General features: G+C 34.0%; 1 protein-coding gene, 1 long non-coding RNA gene and 1 other non-coding gene across 11 annotated transcripts in view; 1 reads left to right on the forward strand and 2 right to left on the reverse strand.

Annotated features, from left to right (window-relative positions):
* The window catches only part of LOC104908922 (uncharacterized), a 92,814-nt gene that overhangs the window by 12,090 nt on the left and 63,123 nt on the right, over positions 1–17,601 (reverse strand). The window lies entirely within an intron of this gene.
* On the reverse strand, positions 1,922–16,343 carry LOC104908967 (uncharacterized). Of its 6 annotated transcripts, XM_057392718.1 has the most exons (6): positions 11,905–16,343; positions 11,044–11,233; positions 10,431–10,502; positions 10,102–10,320; positions 8,381–8,928; positions 1,922–5,343 (listed from the first exon to the last, which is right to left on the reverse strand). In XM_057392718.1, the coding sequence occupies exon 6, from the start codon at positions 5,338–5,340 to the stop codon at positions 4,183–4,185; it is 1,158 nt and encodes a 385-aa protein (XP_057248701.1). In that variant the 5' UTR covers positions 5,341–5,343; positions 8,381–8,928; positions 10,102–10,320; positions 10,431–10,502; positions 11,044–11,233; positions 11,905–16,343; the 3' UTR covers positions 1,922–4,182. The 6 variants fall into 6 exon arrangements, with proteins under 6 accessions (XP_057248701.1, XP_057248704.1, XP_057248702.1 ...); XM_057392721.1 differs by lacking the exon at positions 10,431–10,502 and having other exon boundaries at positions 10,102–10,150; XM_057392719.1 differs by lacking the exon at positions 10,431–10,502 and having other exon boundaries at positions 10,069–10,150.
* Positions 4,727–4,834, forward strand: LOC125495321 (small nucleolar RNA R71). The gene has a single exon (XR_007271963.1). It is a non-coding gene; the product is annotated as a small nucleolar RNA R71 (small nucleolar RNA).

The following is a 17,601-nucleotide window of genomic DNA, read 5'->3' on the forward strand; positions in this document are numbered from 1 at the left end:
AATTTAGTTTCTTAATCCCAGCCATTTGGTCTAGTTCAATAATAAGTTTAGTAAATAGGTTGTCGAACTACCGCCGCGGTCAGTTCGTTATTAAGCTCACTAAAAACTTAGAATCTTGCTAAAATATTACCAACCCCGGTAAACTTCCTTTATCAGATTAATTCATAAACTCAATAAAATTACCATGAGCCGCTCACAAAAATAATATTAAGCCGTTAACAAATCTAAATAACTATTAAACGCCGCGCCTAATAGAAATCTAGTATAGCTTAGTTACTGTATACATGTAATCGTGCACTATCACAAGCATAAAGTATTAAACTTTTAATTCTAGCAACGATCATATGAATTAATAAATACCATACTTAATATTGAAATGTGAATAAACTCAGCGTTCAAACACTTACACCAAAATCAGAAATTAGAAACCAAAATAACATCTAATTAACAAGTATATCAACCAAGTTCAATCACAAGAACTAAAGAATTAAACAATAAAGTAGAGAGAAACTTATGAAATTTGGATTAACTCAAGGCAGCCGCTACACTTGATTCTCCACCAATGTCGACCACTCTCTTGCAATACTCCTTAATCTCGTAGCCTCGGATCTCCTTGTATTACTACCTTGCTCTCACAACTCTAAATTTATGTCGCTCTGCTTGTGTGTCCTTTTGGTAGAAATTAGGGATTTATATACCCAATTGAAAAATCCCCAATTATCATCATTTTGGAAATTACTTGTGGAGAGAAAGATGTAGCCTTTGATTTGCTCCATAATTCCCTTATTGTGTTGCTTCGTATCTTGGAGATTAGGAAACAAATTACCCTTGCAATTCTTTGCGTGAAATTAGGAAGGTAGGAACAATTTCCTCTTTCTTTTGTTTGCCCTGTATAAGTGTATATAGAGATGATGAAAGAGGAATAAAAAAAGATAGATTTCCTTTAGGCTTTAACCAAATAAAGGCACGTAGGCTTGTGCTTCTCTCTTTCTTCAAATTTGCTTTCTTATTGTTGACTTTCACAAGTGGGCTTGAATTCTCTTTGGACTTTCATTCTTGTAATCTACTTGTAATCACCTATAATAAAAAAACACACAATTTTTTAAGCTTATAAATTATTGGACTAAAATATAACTCACTATTGAATTAAAGTCAATAAATATTATAAAATAACACATAGAAGGCAACTAATACTATAATTTTAGGGGACAAAAATATAGAAATATATGCTTATCAAATTCCCCCACACTTAGCTTTCGATCGCCCTCGATCAAAAATATTATTAATAGAGAACTATATGCAATCTAATACTAAATCTAAGACTAATATTCCACTCACTTTTCTTATTGGAATAACTAAATTAAATAAGTACAAGTAAGAAACTAAAACATTTTAAATTAGTCATGAGAAAAACATTTGGAAAATTGTTAGTAGGAATGTGAACTTTGGCTTTCGAACGACCTTACCATCAAAATTCATAATACATCATGCCAAAAGAGTAGGAAAGTAACTCAAAAGATCATCAAGGTTCAGAATAAGGATGTAAAAGGGCCACGGTTTGAAGACGGGAGAGTATTTTTTGGGTATGTAGTGGTAAAACTCTAAGAATAGTAGAGCAGAAAAGTAAGAGCAGAGATAATATATATATATCAGTAGCCAGTAGCACCAATATAACTTCACAATAATTGCACACTTTTTCTTTTCTTTTTTTTTTCTTTTTTTTTTTTTTTTTTTAACTTGGATGTTTCATGACTCTAAATGCTCTGTCTGTGTCAAGTAGTCCGTGTAACGAGCTTTCAACCAGTGACTCCTGGTCCAATTGGCCCAAGGCACTAGGTTTTAAAACACCCCTAGGGATCTACTAACTCGAACTACTCGAGCAAAGATAGAAGCACCACACGTACATGATTGGGTTCATCTCTTTCCTTTTTTTTTTTTTTTTAAACCCAGACATTGGTACGCAGAGCCTTCAAGTATGAAACATTTCAACATATTAATCAAAGAAATATTGCGATAAAAATCCATGTTTATAACACAACTGCTCTACTAATCTCAGAGAAACGCAGAATACATTGTTTTTTTTTTTTTTTGGCTGATGGCTCGTTTATTTCGTGACTTTGAACAAGAAAACAATGCTTAGATTGGTTCACTTATGAAAAATTTGATAGTAGGCTTTTTTTTTCTTGCTTAATGTGGTGATATAACACACAATGATATTATGAACTTCTCAAGTCCTGTCATTCTTTTCCAATTATTAGACATTCCAAAATCTTTTATTTGGAAAAACATTTTATTTTAAAAACATGTTAGATTAGAGTTTCTTATCAACTTATAGTAATAGCCATCACTTAGGAAATAAAGAGGTGGAAAAATCTAAAACTAATGCAAACAAAAAATACATTTATTTATATTTTTTTTTTTTGATTTTTGCTCTTTTTTTTATATATATTTTTTTTCCTAAAGTTTATGTTATATATGTATGAATGCAAATGTAAAACTACTATGCATATGCAATAAAAACTAGACTGATTCTTTCAAAATTTGGGCATGATCTCCCTTAAAAGATGACGTTTTCCCATATGGAAGATGTGTCGTCCCCCACACTTAAAGTGAGCATTGTCCTCAATGGAAGAGGGGAGGAAAAATAAAATGAGAGCAAAGAAAGAGAGAAAAGAAAAAAAAAATTAAGAAAAGAATTAAGGAACTTAGCTGGTTGTTCACTTCTGATATCAAAGTTTCTGGCATTATGTGTGAGCTGAAGGTGAGCTAGAGCACTCCCTTGTAACTGGTTGTCAATACGTGAAACACAACTTGAAGTCATATGGCCGCTCATCATCCAAATGATTTCCACATTTGTTTTGTAGAGAGTATGGACAGCAAAATAAGGTGTAATAGAGCAGTGGTTTTATGATGAATCTGGAGCAGGTTACAACGCCTTGGTACGTGCGGTGTACTGCTATCAAAGATGTGTTGGACCAATGAGTTTGGTGTTTTGTAGTGCATCCAAAGGGCTAGGTAAGCATGGAACATGACTTCCAAGGTGGTCGCCATCAAAAAGGAAATTTGTGAATATCAAAAAGGAAAGAAAAGAAAGAAAATCAGCAAAACAGGTCCTAAAAGGAAGAAAGGAATGAATATATAAACGAAATAAAACAGTCATGGGTTGCCTCCCAAGTAGCGCCTCTAGTTTACGTCGTTGGCGCGACGTACTTCTATCATCATTCTAGCAAATTGATTTCATTTAGAGCATTCATCAACATGTGCTCTAGTCCGACATCATGCACCATCTCATCTAGTAAAATCTCCAAATTTTCTGGACCAAGCTGCGCAAGACAATAAGCAACATAATTAGTAGCACCTGACTCTATGTCAGAACCATCCTGTTCAAATACATTCAATTTCAGTTTTTCTCCATTGCTCTCAAGAGTGACACAGTTGTGAGCAACATCAATTAATGCTTTTGAAGTCTTTAGGAATGGTCTTCCTAATAAAATCTCAGAATTATGCATTACATTGATAACAATAAAATCAACCAGAAAGCACATGTGCTTGACTTGAACGAGAATGTTCTCTAATAGTCTGACAGAACAAACACTACTACCATCAGCCATAGTAAGTATCTCACTACAAGTCTTTAATGGTCCCATCTTATACTTATCATATAAAGATAAGGGCAAAACATTTACTGCAGATCCTAAATCTAACACACATTGTCGAAAAATAGTCTCACATATCCTACAAGGAATTGAGAATGATCCAGGGTCTTCACATTTTGGGGGTGCATAATAAGAGGTGTCAAAACTTCTTCTCCTTTGTGTTTGTTAGATGTAGTGAGAAAATCATTCAAGAGTTTACTATATTTAGGAACCACCTTTATTGCATCTAATAACGGAATTCTATTTCCCTGGATTTCATTAACTTCATCTTCATTCAAATTTCCTAAAGGCTCATCCATTATGGTGCTTCTTTCTAGTGAGATTGCATTAACTTGTTTACTTGGATTTTGCAAAGGTTGAGATGGTAGTTTCCCTGACACATGATTTTCTATATTACTTAGAGAAGTACAAATTTGACCAATCTGGGTGTCAAGTTGTTGGAGATGGGAATCAGTTTTCTTTTGATACTCAATATTTTGATTATGGACTTGGCCAATTTGGGTGGTAAGTTGCTTCACTAAGTCTTCTAAGGAAGGTTAGAAGGTTGAGATTGAGGGTTTTGATGAACAAAAGGTCGAGGATTAGCTTGAGTAAACTGAGGTTTATGTCCATATCTTAAGTTCGGATGGTCTCTCCAACCTTCGTTATAAGTTGGTGAAAAGGGGTCATATTTTCTTTGGGGCTGACCAGAAAAACCTTCTAATGCATTCACATTTTCAGATTGCACAGTAGGACAAGCATCAGTATTGTGAGAAAAATCAAAACAAATACCACAAACTTTAGCCTTAGATTCATTCCCAACAAACTTAGACATCAATGTAGTGAGGGTGGCTATTTGTTGTGCATTTTCCTGTAACTGACTTTTAACAGAAGTTAAGTCAAATTCATTTACTGTTTTCACATCGCTACGTGAGCCAAATTGTCGAGCATTTTTGGCCATGTTACTAATTAATTGTCTAGCTTGTGTAGGTGTTTTATCAACTAAAGCACCCCCACTAGCCGCATCAATCATATTTTTATCGTTACCCAAAAGACCCTCATAAAAATATTGGATAAGAAGTTGGTCACTAATTTGATGTTGGGGGCAAGAAGCACAAAGTCTCTTAAAACGTTCCCAATATTCATATAATGACTCATTAGAATGTTGTTTGACACCACAAATCTCTTTCCTAATGGATCCAATTCTACTAGCAGGGAAGAAATTTTCTAGAAAAGCTTTTTGTAGTGCATCCCACGTAGTAATTGATCCAGGAGGGAGGGAATACAACCAATCTTTAGCTATGTCAAACAATGAAAATGGAAAAGAATGTAGTTTGACATGATTAGGATCAATACCTTCAGGTTTCATAGAAGAACAAACAACCAAAAATTCTTTAAGAAATCGATTCGGATCCTCACCTCCACGACCATAGAATTTTGGTAAAAGGTTGAGAAAACCTGAGTTTAACTTTAGAGGTTTCTCCAAGGTTGGAAAAACAATTCCAAGTGGTTCATCATCCAGTTTAGGTGCAGCTAGCTCCTTCAAGGTTCTTTCATCACCCATCTCTTCTTCGTCTTTGAATAAGTTCTCAAGATAAAGACGTTCTTCTCGTTGTCTTTCTAGGAATTCTTTCCTTGTTTTTCTGGCTGTCCGCTCTATTTCTGGATCAAACAACAATCGTTCACGTCGTAAGCGTGTGTTCATGTACTGTAAATAGAAAATGCAAAATTATTACCTGCTAATATTTGACCATAAACCTGAGCAGAAGATACAAATCAGCTAAACATGAACTAATTGAACAGCTATTAAGTTAGTAGAATGCTGATTTGGAAATTTTTAGAAATAGAGTGCGACATGTACTAGCATAATTCTATGCTCATTTAGATATGGCTCTTGCTACATATAGATTTAAGCATATTCAACTCATACCATATATTAGATATAAATCAGATGATAGTGCATATGAATGTTGGAGCATAAATTAATAAGTTAAAAGGAATAATATACAGAAACTCTGAAATGACAGCTTAAAGATGTGAATAAAACTTGTACCAATTGTGCTGGTAATTCATTCATATGCTAAGTTTAAACGCATTTAACTCTTGACATCATATGCAGCACCCTTTTTTTTTTTAATTTAATCATCACAGAAACAATAAACCTATGAGGTCAAATTAGACTAATCTAAGAACAATTTGCAGGAAGTTGAATAACTAAAGTTGTTATTTTCACACTGAGCTTGTTGTAATTATAATGACACATTGCATAATTACTTCAACAATATATTACTATCATACTTTAATTTTCAAGCCCTTCCATATATTTTACCCTCTAACCTGTAAATGTGCTCATAAGTTAGTTAGATGAACGCATGCTGACAATATGAAAGATAAGAAATGGTAGTATGCAAAAACAACTTTTAGGCTATTGAATTAAAACCATATTAAAAGTGTGTTGGATCTTACGTGTAGTTCTTGTTATGTATTACACTTCAACTTGCAATTTTCACTTATAATCATCACTTACAAACAAGAATTTCTAAAAATCGAGTCTGATCAGTCTGTATTTATAACTAGTTAACTCTTATTCTAAACATATTGTGTCACAAGTCGACAATGTCTATTAGAATTATTGTCTGGAAAATTATACTGAAATAAATAAAGACATTTCATACAGTTTAATACCAGAGTATTAGTCAACAATCAAAACCAATTTAATTCAGCATTTTATGAGTATATATATGCTTCCACAATATACTTGTGTATGTAATCAGAGTGTCTAACATTGACCATGCATTTAAAAATTTAACAAGGCACCAGGAACATAGCAGTCATATAAAATGCTAATCAATTATGGTTTAGGGCCAATATAAGTTGTTTTATGATCAATGAATTAGCTACCAAATATAAATATGATCATTAGCTAGAGTAGAGAAAACTCGTAAAAGAACTAGAATTATGGTGTATAGAATATTAGTTTATAATCTACATCCTACAAAAGGTCGATAAACTTTGGATTTAGGGCAAATTAGATAATAAGTCGGCAAGACACAAGGATGTACTGCTCATAATATTTCACTTACTAGATCAAAGATAACTTTAGCTTAAAAATAAGCAAGATTGGATTAAACAAGATTATACCTTGCAAAAATTTGGCCAAGAAACAAGGGATACTTATTAGACCCATCTAACATATATAAGATTATATTTCTTGAACTATAACTGAGTAGATTCCTGAGCAAACACTTTAATTCACAGTTGATAATATATGAACAGAACCCAATCAAGCATGTTGGATAGTCTTAAACATGATGCTTACTCACTGTTAATGTAAAAGTTTGAGATAGCATAAAAGTCACTTTCATGAATTACTATAGCTTACCTACAGAGAATTTTTAGTGGTGCAGTTAACTAAGGAAAGTTCAATTACTTATACAAACTCACATAATTGAACTACATGATAAACAATGGCATGGATAACACATTATTTAGTCTAAGCACTAGTGCACGAATAACTAATCCTATAGCAAAATGAAGATGTAATTTAGAACATTATCAAATCACACAAGCAAAAACAGAGCAGTAGCTTCATAAGACCTCTAAAAAAAATGCAAAATTTAAACTAGTAGATGAGCAAGAAAGAAACAACCAAGCATATAGTACGAAAAACCAAGATCAAGAAACAATACTATATAATGAGAAATATCCAACTCACCCAACTACTAGACAAACCAAGATAGTAAAGATTTTTTTCTTTTATAACTAGATAAGAAAATTAAGTACAAAAATATAGCAACTCAATTTAACTTTGAAGAACAGAATTTTTTATAAATCTCCCCGGCAACGGCGCCAAAATTTGATACGTGTCGTTTACCGTATACAAATTAATAATTTATAATACCTATCTTATTCCTTCAAAAATATTAACAAATAGTAAAAGGGTAAAAAAGGGTCGATCCCACGAGAAGATTATTAAAATTCATAACTCTCAAAGTTAGCTCACAACGAAGATAATAAACTATTATGCATATAAAGAATATGACTACTAATATATACATGATTTACTACTATGAACATAGAATGGGGGGTGTTTGGAATAGTGTTGACTAGTAACTGTAATATTTATAACTACTAATAATAATACTAGACTACTATGTACAAGTGACAAACAAGCAACCAACAAAACTCAGGTTCGATCATGGATAAATTAAACACAATTTAGTTTCTTAATCCCAGCCATTTGGTCTAGTTCAATAATAAGTTTAGTAAATAGGTTGTCGAACTACCGCTGCGGTCAGTTCGTTATTAAGCTCACTAAAACTTAGAATCTTGCTAAAATATTACCAACCCCGGTAAACTTCCTTTATCAGATTAATTCATAAACTCAATAAAATTACCATGAGCCGCTCACAAAAATAATATTAAGCCGTTAACAAATCTAAATAACTATTAAACGCCGCGCCTAATAGAAATCTAGTATAGCTTAGTTACTGTATACATGTAATCGTGCACTATCACAAGCATAAAGTATTAAACTTTTAATTCTAGCAACGATCATATGAATTGAATAAATACCATACTTAATATTGAAATGTGAATAAACTCAGCGTTCAAACACTTACACCAAAATCAGAAATTAGAAACCAAAATAACATCTAATTAACAAGTATATCAACCAAGTTCAATCACAAGAACTAAAGAATTAAACAATAAAGTAGAGAGAAACTTATGAAATTTGGATTAACTCAAGGCAGCCGCTACACTTGATTCTCCACCAATGTCGACCACTCTCTTGCAATACTCCTTAATCTCGTAGCCTCGGATCTCCTTGTATTACTACCTTGCTCTCACAACTCTAAATTTATGTCGCTCTGCTTGTGTGTCCTTTTGGTAGAAATTAGGGATTTATATACCCAATTGAAAAATCCCCAATTATCATCATTTTGGAAATTACTTGTGGAGAGAAAGATGTAGCCTTTGATTTGCTCCATAATTCCCTTATTGTGTGTGCTTCGTATCTTGGAGATTAGGAAACAAATTACCCTTGCAATTCTTTGCGTGAAATTAGGAAGGTAGGAACAATTTCCTCTTTCTTTTGTTTGCCCTGTATAAGTGTATATAGAGATGATGAAAGAGGAATAAAAAAAGATAGATTTCCTTTAGGCTTTAACCAAATAAAGGCACGTGAGCTTGTGCTTCTTCTCTTCTTCAAATTTGCTTTCTTATTGTTGACTTTCACAAGTGGGCTTGAATTCTCTTTGGACTTTCATTCTTGTAATCTACTTGTAATCACCTATAATAAAAAAACCACATTATTTAAGCTAATTATTCAATAAAATATAATATGGACATAAATATAACTCACTTATTGATAAAGTCAATAAATATTATAAAATAACACATAGAAGGCAACTATAATACTAATTTTAGGGGACAAAAATATAGAAATATATGCGCTTATCAACAAGCACCTCTATAATTTGTCAAGGAACCTACAGAAAAGGTGAATCAGCTAACTCTCACATGAGAGCTCCAAAAGTGGTCCTAGATAATGCCAGCCACAAGATAGAAGAATAATTTACACTTAACCACAAATTCTTCGCTTTGCAGCCAACCATAGATAGACCAACCAACTTACACAACATAACCACAGACTTCAACTACATAAACACAGAAAATACTAGAACCTCAAGACAGCAACCTTCATCTAATGGGAACACCAAAACTATATCCACATGAACAGACCAAGTGAAGATAATCATGAACGTGTGGCATGACCCACACCACATGTTAGATGGCAAACTTAAGACAACAAACTTCAAGTTTCACCAGTCTGGCCGTTCTTTAAATAGGGAAAGAGCAGAACTAAGAGATCCAAAAGACTAGGCTTATCCAAATAAGCCTCACTGAATCAGTCAAAATCCTATACAAAAATTTCACTCTAACAAGAAATTCATATATAAATGACTCGCTCATCCCAAAACAACCTAGTCTCACCGCAATGCTGGAAACATGTACGTGGGATAGAACAAAATCAGATACTACTCACCAATCCAAAAGGTTTCGCGTTCGAAATAGCAAAAAATCAAGAAACATAGGATTTTAAACACATACCAAAAATACCCACAACTACCTGATATATACTGTAAAAGCACATTCTATAAGAACATATCAGAGATAATAGGATGGCAAGACGCATACTACAGGAAGTTTGAAGAAAGAGTGCCCAGTGGTACCAGACTATTACAAAGATGCAGCACAAGGGAAAAGAAATCTTCTAATTGCTAACCAAAAATCCAACTCATAATAAGGTAGGATACAAGGCACCACAACCACTCCTTCAGCAAAGGAATCAACTGCCGAAGTGCTCATAACTATTTAGAACCAAGACCAAACACGACCATCTACCACAAATTCCGAAACATTAAACTACCTTAAAAGATGACTGAAAAGTGGACTAAAGTACCGGAACTGAAGGCTCATTGACAAATGAACACCACCATAACAAAATTAATCTGCAAAAAAGAAAAACAACAATCTAATGGAGCATATGTATAAAAAGTGCCAAGATAAAAATGGAGGCTGACAGGACAAGAAACTCCCTCTACAATTACAGCTTTTCCCAACAGTACATCCCTGAACCACCAAAATTCAGCAGCAACCAAATGCTTCATTGCAACAAGAGCTAATTCACACAAAAAACAAGGAAAAAAAATCAAACAAAAGCAGAATTGTCAACGAATGAAATTCCAAATGTGAAACAAGCCCTTGGAGAAAAACAAAAAAATCTAATACCGTACGAAGAGGAAAACACGTGAGAAAAAGATGTGTTCCATCAAACCTCACAAATATCAAGGAGCACAACATCTGCAACCAGAAAAGAACCGGAAAAAAAAATAGTTCCCTTGTAAGTTAACCCAAAAGGCTCCTCTCTTCTATAACCCCAACTAATAATCTACGTCGCCGAGATTAATCAAACAAAGGCTCATATAAGAATGAACCTGAAGCAGAGAAACATTTCAATCTCCAGAACTATATTAGAAACATAGTGAACTTGGGGGTTTCTGCAAAAAAGACCAATTAAGGACAGACCTCCAAAACCGAGACATAGAAAAGCGAAGCCCAATTAAGCATTATGCCACAAAATATCTCCTCAAGCAAAACCTAAAAGGGGAACCAAATATGTAAAAAAAAAAAAAAAGTAAAGGATAGCTGTCACAAAATCACAACAAGGTCACATGAGTGTAGGCTAATCAATGAGATCAGCCATAAGATCAACAGAGCTAGAAGCAGGAAAGAAAGACGCCAACACCATCTAGATCAACATGGGCGCGAAACAGAAGACTAAACTTGATGCAGAATAAAAAATTTAATCAAAATACATACGAACTAATATAAAATTACATACATGAAAAGTTGAGCAAAATTGATTTGACACTGCTTCACACCCAAAGATAAGCGAGCGACATCTGAGTTAAACTTGGAGGTAGAAGTCTTCTTTTGTTTCTCGGCAGTGAAGTAAGACCAAGCTCATGGGCTTATTATCCAACATCGGAACAATAGGATCCCCTTTTTTGCCTCCATGTCCCCCGTTTTTCCTAATCCATCAGCATTGTAGCTCGATATCACCAATCTCATGACAAAGAATTCAAGGAATAATATACAGCACTTACAACTCATCCGACAAAGAATTTTCTGAAATAGCACACTCTTAGTGATAAAGCATTGATAAAGCATTCTTTGCAGATTAAGATTAAGTTCTAGCCCTGAGAGCAGGAGCTCAATATGTTATAGCAGCACTAACTTCTGCTTAAAGTAGGTTGGCATTAGGACAAAATAGGGGACCAGCATCACATGCATCCAATAGTATGTGCAACCACTTAGATCCTTGAAAGGTTAACATAGCAATATGAAATTGAAGCAGGAGGACAAGTCTAATGGTCTAGGGACAAACTTTTTTTCCCCTTCAAACTCGGAATCATTTTCTGCCCACTAGAGTGAAATGGCAATTTGGGTATTCTGATATAATGATATAATGAATACAGAAAACCATGAGACCCTCAAAACATCAACCTCTTAGAAATTCCAAAAGTATTCTAAGAAGTATCTAGAAAACAATCAACCTGAGGCATGAACCAAACAACACATCATAGATAGCAACCTGAAGTTAACAGAATAGATTTCAATTTTAAGAGAACCTTTCGGCCAAAACAGACATGCTGGTTTTAGAAAAGAGTGAATCTAAATGAATTAGCTTTTTCGAAAGAACCTCACAAGAAGAGTCCATCTAGTCCAGCACGATTACACTCCAAAAGAACTCCAATGGCCCTCGTGAAGCAGCTTTTTCCTGTTCAAAAATGAATCAACTTGTCCCCAAAAAAACCTGGTGAAAACACCACTGGAAATATATACAAATATCCCATTTAGGTCATGATGTAAATGAAAAAAATAACACACACGCCAACCTAAAAAAATCTTCATGTTCAAAGACCAAAGTAGCCAACAAAAATCTAGAACACGAGACCCCAAACCTACCATAAGTTCCCAAGCTCCCCAGCATATTCTGTAAGAACCATAGTCTATCGAAGCTTGTTCATATATGCAGCTCAAACTGAACCTTTTGTTGTAAGAGATTGAGACAAAGTGAGAAAACTCCTTATTGCAGAAAGGGATGCCTGCAAACACACAGACAAACTACACATACACTGGTTGCTATAAGAGCTCAATCTAGCAAGGCAGGAATAACATCACTGACATCAACATTATGCATACATTTAGTTACAGAGACTTCCTATTTTAAAAAAATTCCAAAGCCGTGGAAGGAGTCCTGCAACTATGAGATCCAATATAATCCAACAACCCCAACCCTTTTGCCACTTCCATCATTCCTGCTGCGACTCCCCAATCCTAAAGATATACTAGTATCTGAAAGACAATATTGTATATCAAAATGCACCAATGACCAATAACATCTCAAAAATCATTAGTCAAAACGAGAAACAAATACCAGAAGGAAAATCATCCAAAAAAATGGATCCTCACAACGCATACGCTTACACAACGACTTATGGAATGTGCGCTGACACTTGACTTTAACATCCCTGAGAAGGGAAACAAAAAAAAAAAGTCGCTACAAATTAGTAACATATATACCTCTACATAAATCAAAGAAACTCCAAGACAACACACAGGAACAAGAAGAGTATCTACCAAACAACAATATCCTAGCAGAGGACCAGCTCACCAACCCCCAACTAAAGATAAACTACTATCAAGAGAAAATGCATTATACACTGTATTGAAAATAATTTATAAGCATTCAAAGGTCCACAACCATAATCACAAACGATAGGAAAAATGTAAACATTAAGGCAAGAACAGATGTAGGTAGAAATAATAGTAAACCAGCACAAAAAAGGAATAAAAACAAATAAGAAGAAATGAATGACATCCTATCCAAAACTTTTCATCCTCAATCAGCTGTACTGTAGTGGTGTCAAGAAACAAAACCAAAAAAAATTAAGTAGAACCACAGAAATAACCCTCAAACATAAGACTATATCAAGAGCATGTGGAAAGTCCAGAACTATTAACGAATAAAGAGAACAGCTTTAGAAAAATTTCATATAGCTTAAACCAAAAGGATCCTCTTTTCTCGACCCTATAATCTAACTCATAACAAACACCACACAAAAAAAAGCTAATATAAGAATGAAACAAAGGCCGAGAAGAAGTCCACAATGCACAATTATATTAGACACATCGCAAACCTGAATGTTTTTTGCAAAGACCAATTAAGGATAGACCTCCAAAGCTGAAAAATTGGACAAGCAAAACCCAATTAAGTTGTACGTCATCCAAAACATATTAATGCCTTTTCAAGAAACCTGCTGAAGCCAAACGTACAAGGTGAATCATATATGTAGAGAACAACAGAAATTTGTATATTAACCAATGAGCACAACCATAAGAGAAACACAAAGCGGGAAAGAAATACGCCGGCACCATATACTTAATGAACATTCAGTAACTTTAAGATCAACATGGGCCTAAAGCAGAAGGATAAACTTGGAATCAGCACAACAAATAAATTACTCAAAGATGCAAAAAAGCTAATTAAAGTTATATAGCAGTTAAGCGAATAACCTAATCCATAAGCATTGGGATGCATTACCAATCTCGTGTCAACAAATTTAAGGATGTAAGATATTGTACGACCCATATAGCTCAAAAGAGATGAACAAACCAGCTCGCAGCAAAGACTACTCAATGTCCAGCATCAACTGAAATATCAAAGAAAATTCAGAGTTTCCATGCAAGATACTAAAGCAGATCTCAAAAATAACTGATAATATACTAGAGCACATCTCCAAAACAAATAAACTCCCTCTTAAATCAACACAAGACCTCCCAAAATTGATCATTGTGCAGCCAAAAGATGAATGACACAAAAAAGCATATATGGCTGCAGCAGGGAGCATAGAATAGAACCCATCAGCACCCATACAGATCTCCTCAGAACCTACGACCGACATGACATCAGAAATGGCAAATAAATCATGAAATGATGCCATGAAAGCAAAGCTTAATTTTTCAGGCCAGGTATAATATACGTTCCTTTCAGTCAACAGAAAGATTTCTCATTATTTTCAAAAGACAATCCGCATATCTAGAGGAAAGCAAAATAATTTGGCCTAACAATGACAAGTTTCAGCAAATCCCCGAATACACAAACCAAATCTAGAGACAAGCAAAATCATATAGCCAAAGAAAGACAAGATTCAACAAGTACCCCAATAGAAGTACCAAAAAATATTAAACTGTAAAAGCCAAAATAGTGATCTTAACCATAACATCAACTAAAATGCCAATTAGACCCACAAGAATCATTGATAACACCTACTATGAGATCAAGATCAAAATTTGCGACATATGCATCAACCATGTGGAGCAAAATCACAAAAATAATGCGATATAAATTAAAGCAAGAGACAAGTGCAATTCAATCACGAAGCACAGACAAACATCACAAGTAACAATAGAATCAAGATAACCACATAGAAATTTTCACAAACCAATATTAACCCCCCTCCCCCACACCCACACCCACACCCACAAACACAAACATAGTACATAGAATAGAGATACAAATTCCTAGGTGAACTTACATGAGCATTCTGTACTAAGCAGAAAATAATTTAATCAACACCATGAAACAATATCAACACATTGATGTGCAGTTCGTTAATTCTTAACCATCACCACTACACCTTACACAACGTCATGAATGAACCTATTCCAGCCATTGAGGCTTCACTAACACAAAATTGATTAGGTTTCCATAACTCAAAAAGACACCCCAAGCGTCAATCGGACAGAAGGTGATACAAGAATGAACCTGAAAAAAAAAAAGGAAAATCCAACCCCATAACTCTCGATGTTTCTGCACAAACCAATTTAAGACAGAACCAAAGTGAGACATGGATAAACAAAGCCCCTATATTGAGCAGTCTGCAACACCACCATCATATCATCGCTCACTAGAATAAATATTTCTCACGAAAGAATCTGCTGAGTAAAACTGAAAAAAGATGAACTATGTATATAACAAAAACCCAATGACCTCAACCATAAGACACACAAAGCAAGATACCAGCACCGGACACCATTAAACATCGATGGAAAATGCACCTGAAGTATAAGGATAAACTTAGAATGTGCAAGAGATATTTAAAATTTAAAATTAATATAGTTAGTTAGTTAGTTACTTTATCCAAGAAGCTGAGCAAAAGAATTATGTAATCCACCAACTTTGAACTTTGAACCTCCGAGTCACCACTATCATGTCAATGAATGCAACGACACACAATATGAAACATAGAACTCGTAAAAGTAAGAATCAAAGGAAAACCAAAACACCAGTTGAGAATTGAGATAGTCGACTACAAGATCAAAACATGAAACCTGAAGCATAGAGCTGTATGTGTCATTATGGTGCTGCGCACACCAAAATCACACCACAAAGAATCAATCGAAAACGGAAATTGAAATTCGCAAGAACATAAATAATCTGAAATTGAGCAATCGAGAACAAATTAAAGACAGTAAAGAGGAAAACCTAAATCATTAGCGTACAAAAATTGGTGGAGAAGTATTTATAGGAGTAGCTGCCACAGGTAGCGTATGAATTATGATGATTGAGGAGGCGGTTTACATTACAACGGTTTTAAATTTGACGCGGTTTCGGAAAGTCGGTTAGTGTGAGTCTTTTTATTGACTTGCTTTTTTAGGTTTTTTTTTTGTTTTGAAGGTCTAAGTGGAAGAATCTATGTAGGGTTTTTTAATTATTGTGAAAACTTTTCAAACAATTACATTAATCCTAATATTTGTTACTAAGCTACAACAATTAGAGAAAGTATGTAATTATTTGAAAACTCTAGTATTAATATAAACACTATAATTAATAAATGTAGTTAATTCTGAGTGTTAATTATATTTTTCCATCGATTTATAATCTACTTTATAAATACATTTTATATTAGAGTATATATAATATTAAAATATGTGCAAAAAGACTCGTGTGGATTTGGCCTATCTTAATATTAGCGTAGACCAAAAGTATTTACCTGTCCTTTAAATATAGTGATAGTTTCATAAAATGACCATTTTTAACTTGTAATTACTCATCTTTATAGTACTTTATACAAGCTACTCCATTCGTCCCATGTTAGTTATCATACTTTGGGAATATAAAAAAAATAAGGGACAATCATTTTTGTTATTTTTTCCACTTTTTATATTACTTTTGACCAATAAGAATTGAGTTTATTGGCACATCAAATGTTTTGTTGATTATAATAGAAACTTGACAATTATATGGGACTTTCTAAAAAGGAAATTTTGACCATTAAATGGGACGCATGGAGTAATTTTTAATCTAGTGATCCTTTGCTTATACTAACTTAACACGTAAAATTTCCTTTTTTAATGTAGTAACATTTTTTCTCACGTAGTCATTCTATATTTGCTTATATTTTATATTTATAGTCATTCCGAATTGATAAAACGAACGATTTTGCTGGAAATTATGTAGGTAGCTCGATCTTTGATGACTTAACACTTTTTGATTTGATTCTTTTTACAGACTAGTTGTTGTATCGCGCGCTACGCACGCGCTATCCCAAAATATCGTAGTGGCAAGGGCTAAATTGTTTTCCCAAAATCAAACACAAAAAACATAGTTTTCCCAAATGGTTAAATTGTTAAATACGAAAACATAAATTTTGAATAATACAAGCCAAAGCTTGCTCTAGATAATATCGCCTTTTTGTATAACGTAGTTCTACCTTTTTCATAATTGTATGTATCTTCCTAATCTCCAACTATTTGAAGTTGGGAAATTTGAGCGTCGACTCTGGAGCAATCTAAGATTTAGGTTAATATTAATAATTCTATGATAAAAGGAAAAAAGTATTCTTTTCTTTTTCCCTTTCTCTCTTACTCATCTTTATGATTTTTCAATTTTTTGAAAGTCAACTCCTACTCGTCCGTCTTCTTACTCCCTCCACGCACTCTAGTCCTTTCTCCATCTTTAACTTGTTTCTTTTTTCCTGAACACTTAAAAAAGATTAGAAATGTAAATAGAATCCAGTGAAGAAAAAGAAATTAATCCTATCCATAATAGTACCAGCTAAATGAAATTTAGCCAAGATCGCATCAGATTTCCCACATTTTCACGAAATACAACCTAAGAAATAAAAAAAGATGTGCAACCCATGAAATGAAAAGGTTAGACCAACTCGGTCCTCCCCATTTAAACTCATATCTAATCCCCTCTCATTTCTCTCTCTTCTCTAAACCTAATCATCTCCCTTCTCTCTTCTCACACGTCGTCTTTCCTTCCCCCCTCCTTCTTTCTCTGAATTCCTCTTTTCCCTTCGCCTTCAATCTCTCTCCTCTACTTTTT

Source organism: Beta vulgaris, chromosome 2 (assembly GCF_026745355.1).
Source record: "Beta vulgaris subsp. vulgaris cultivar EL10 chromosome 2, EL10.2, whole genome shotgun sequence".
NCBI lineage: Eukaryota > Viridiplantae > Streptophyta > Magnoliopsida > Caryophyllales > Amaranthaceae > Beta > Beta vulgaris.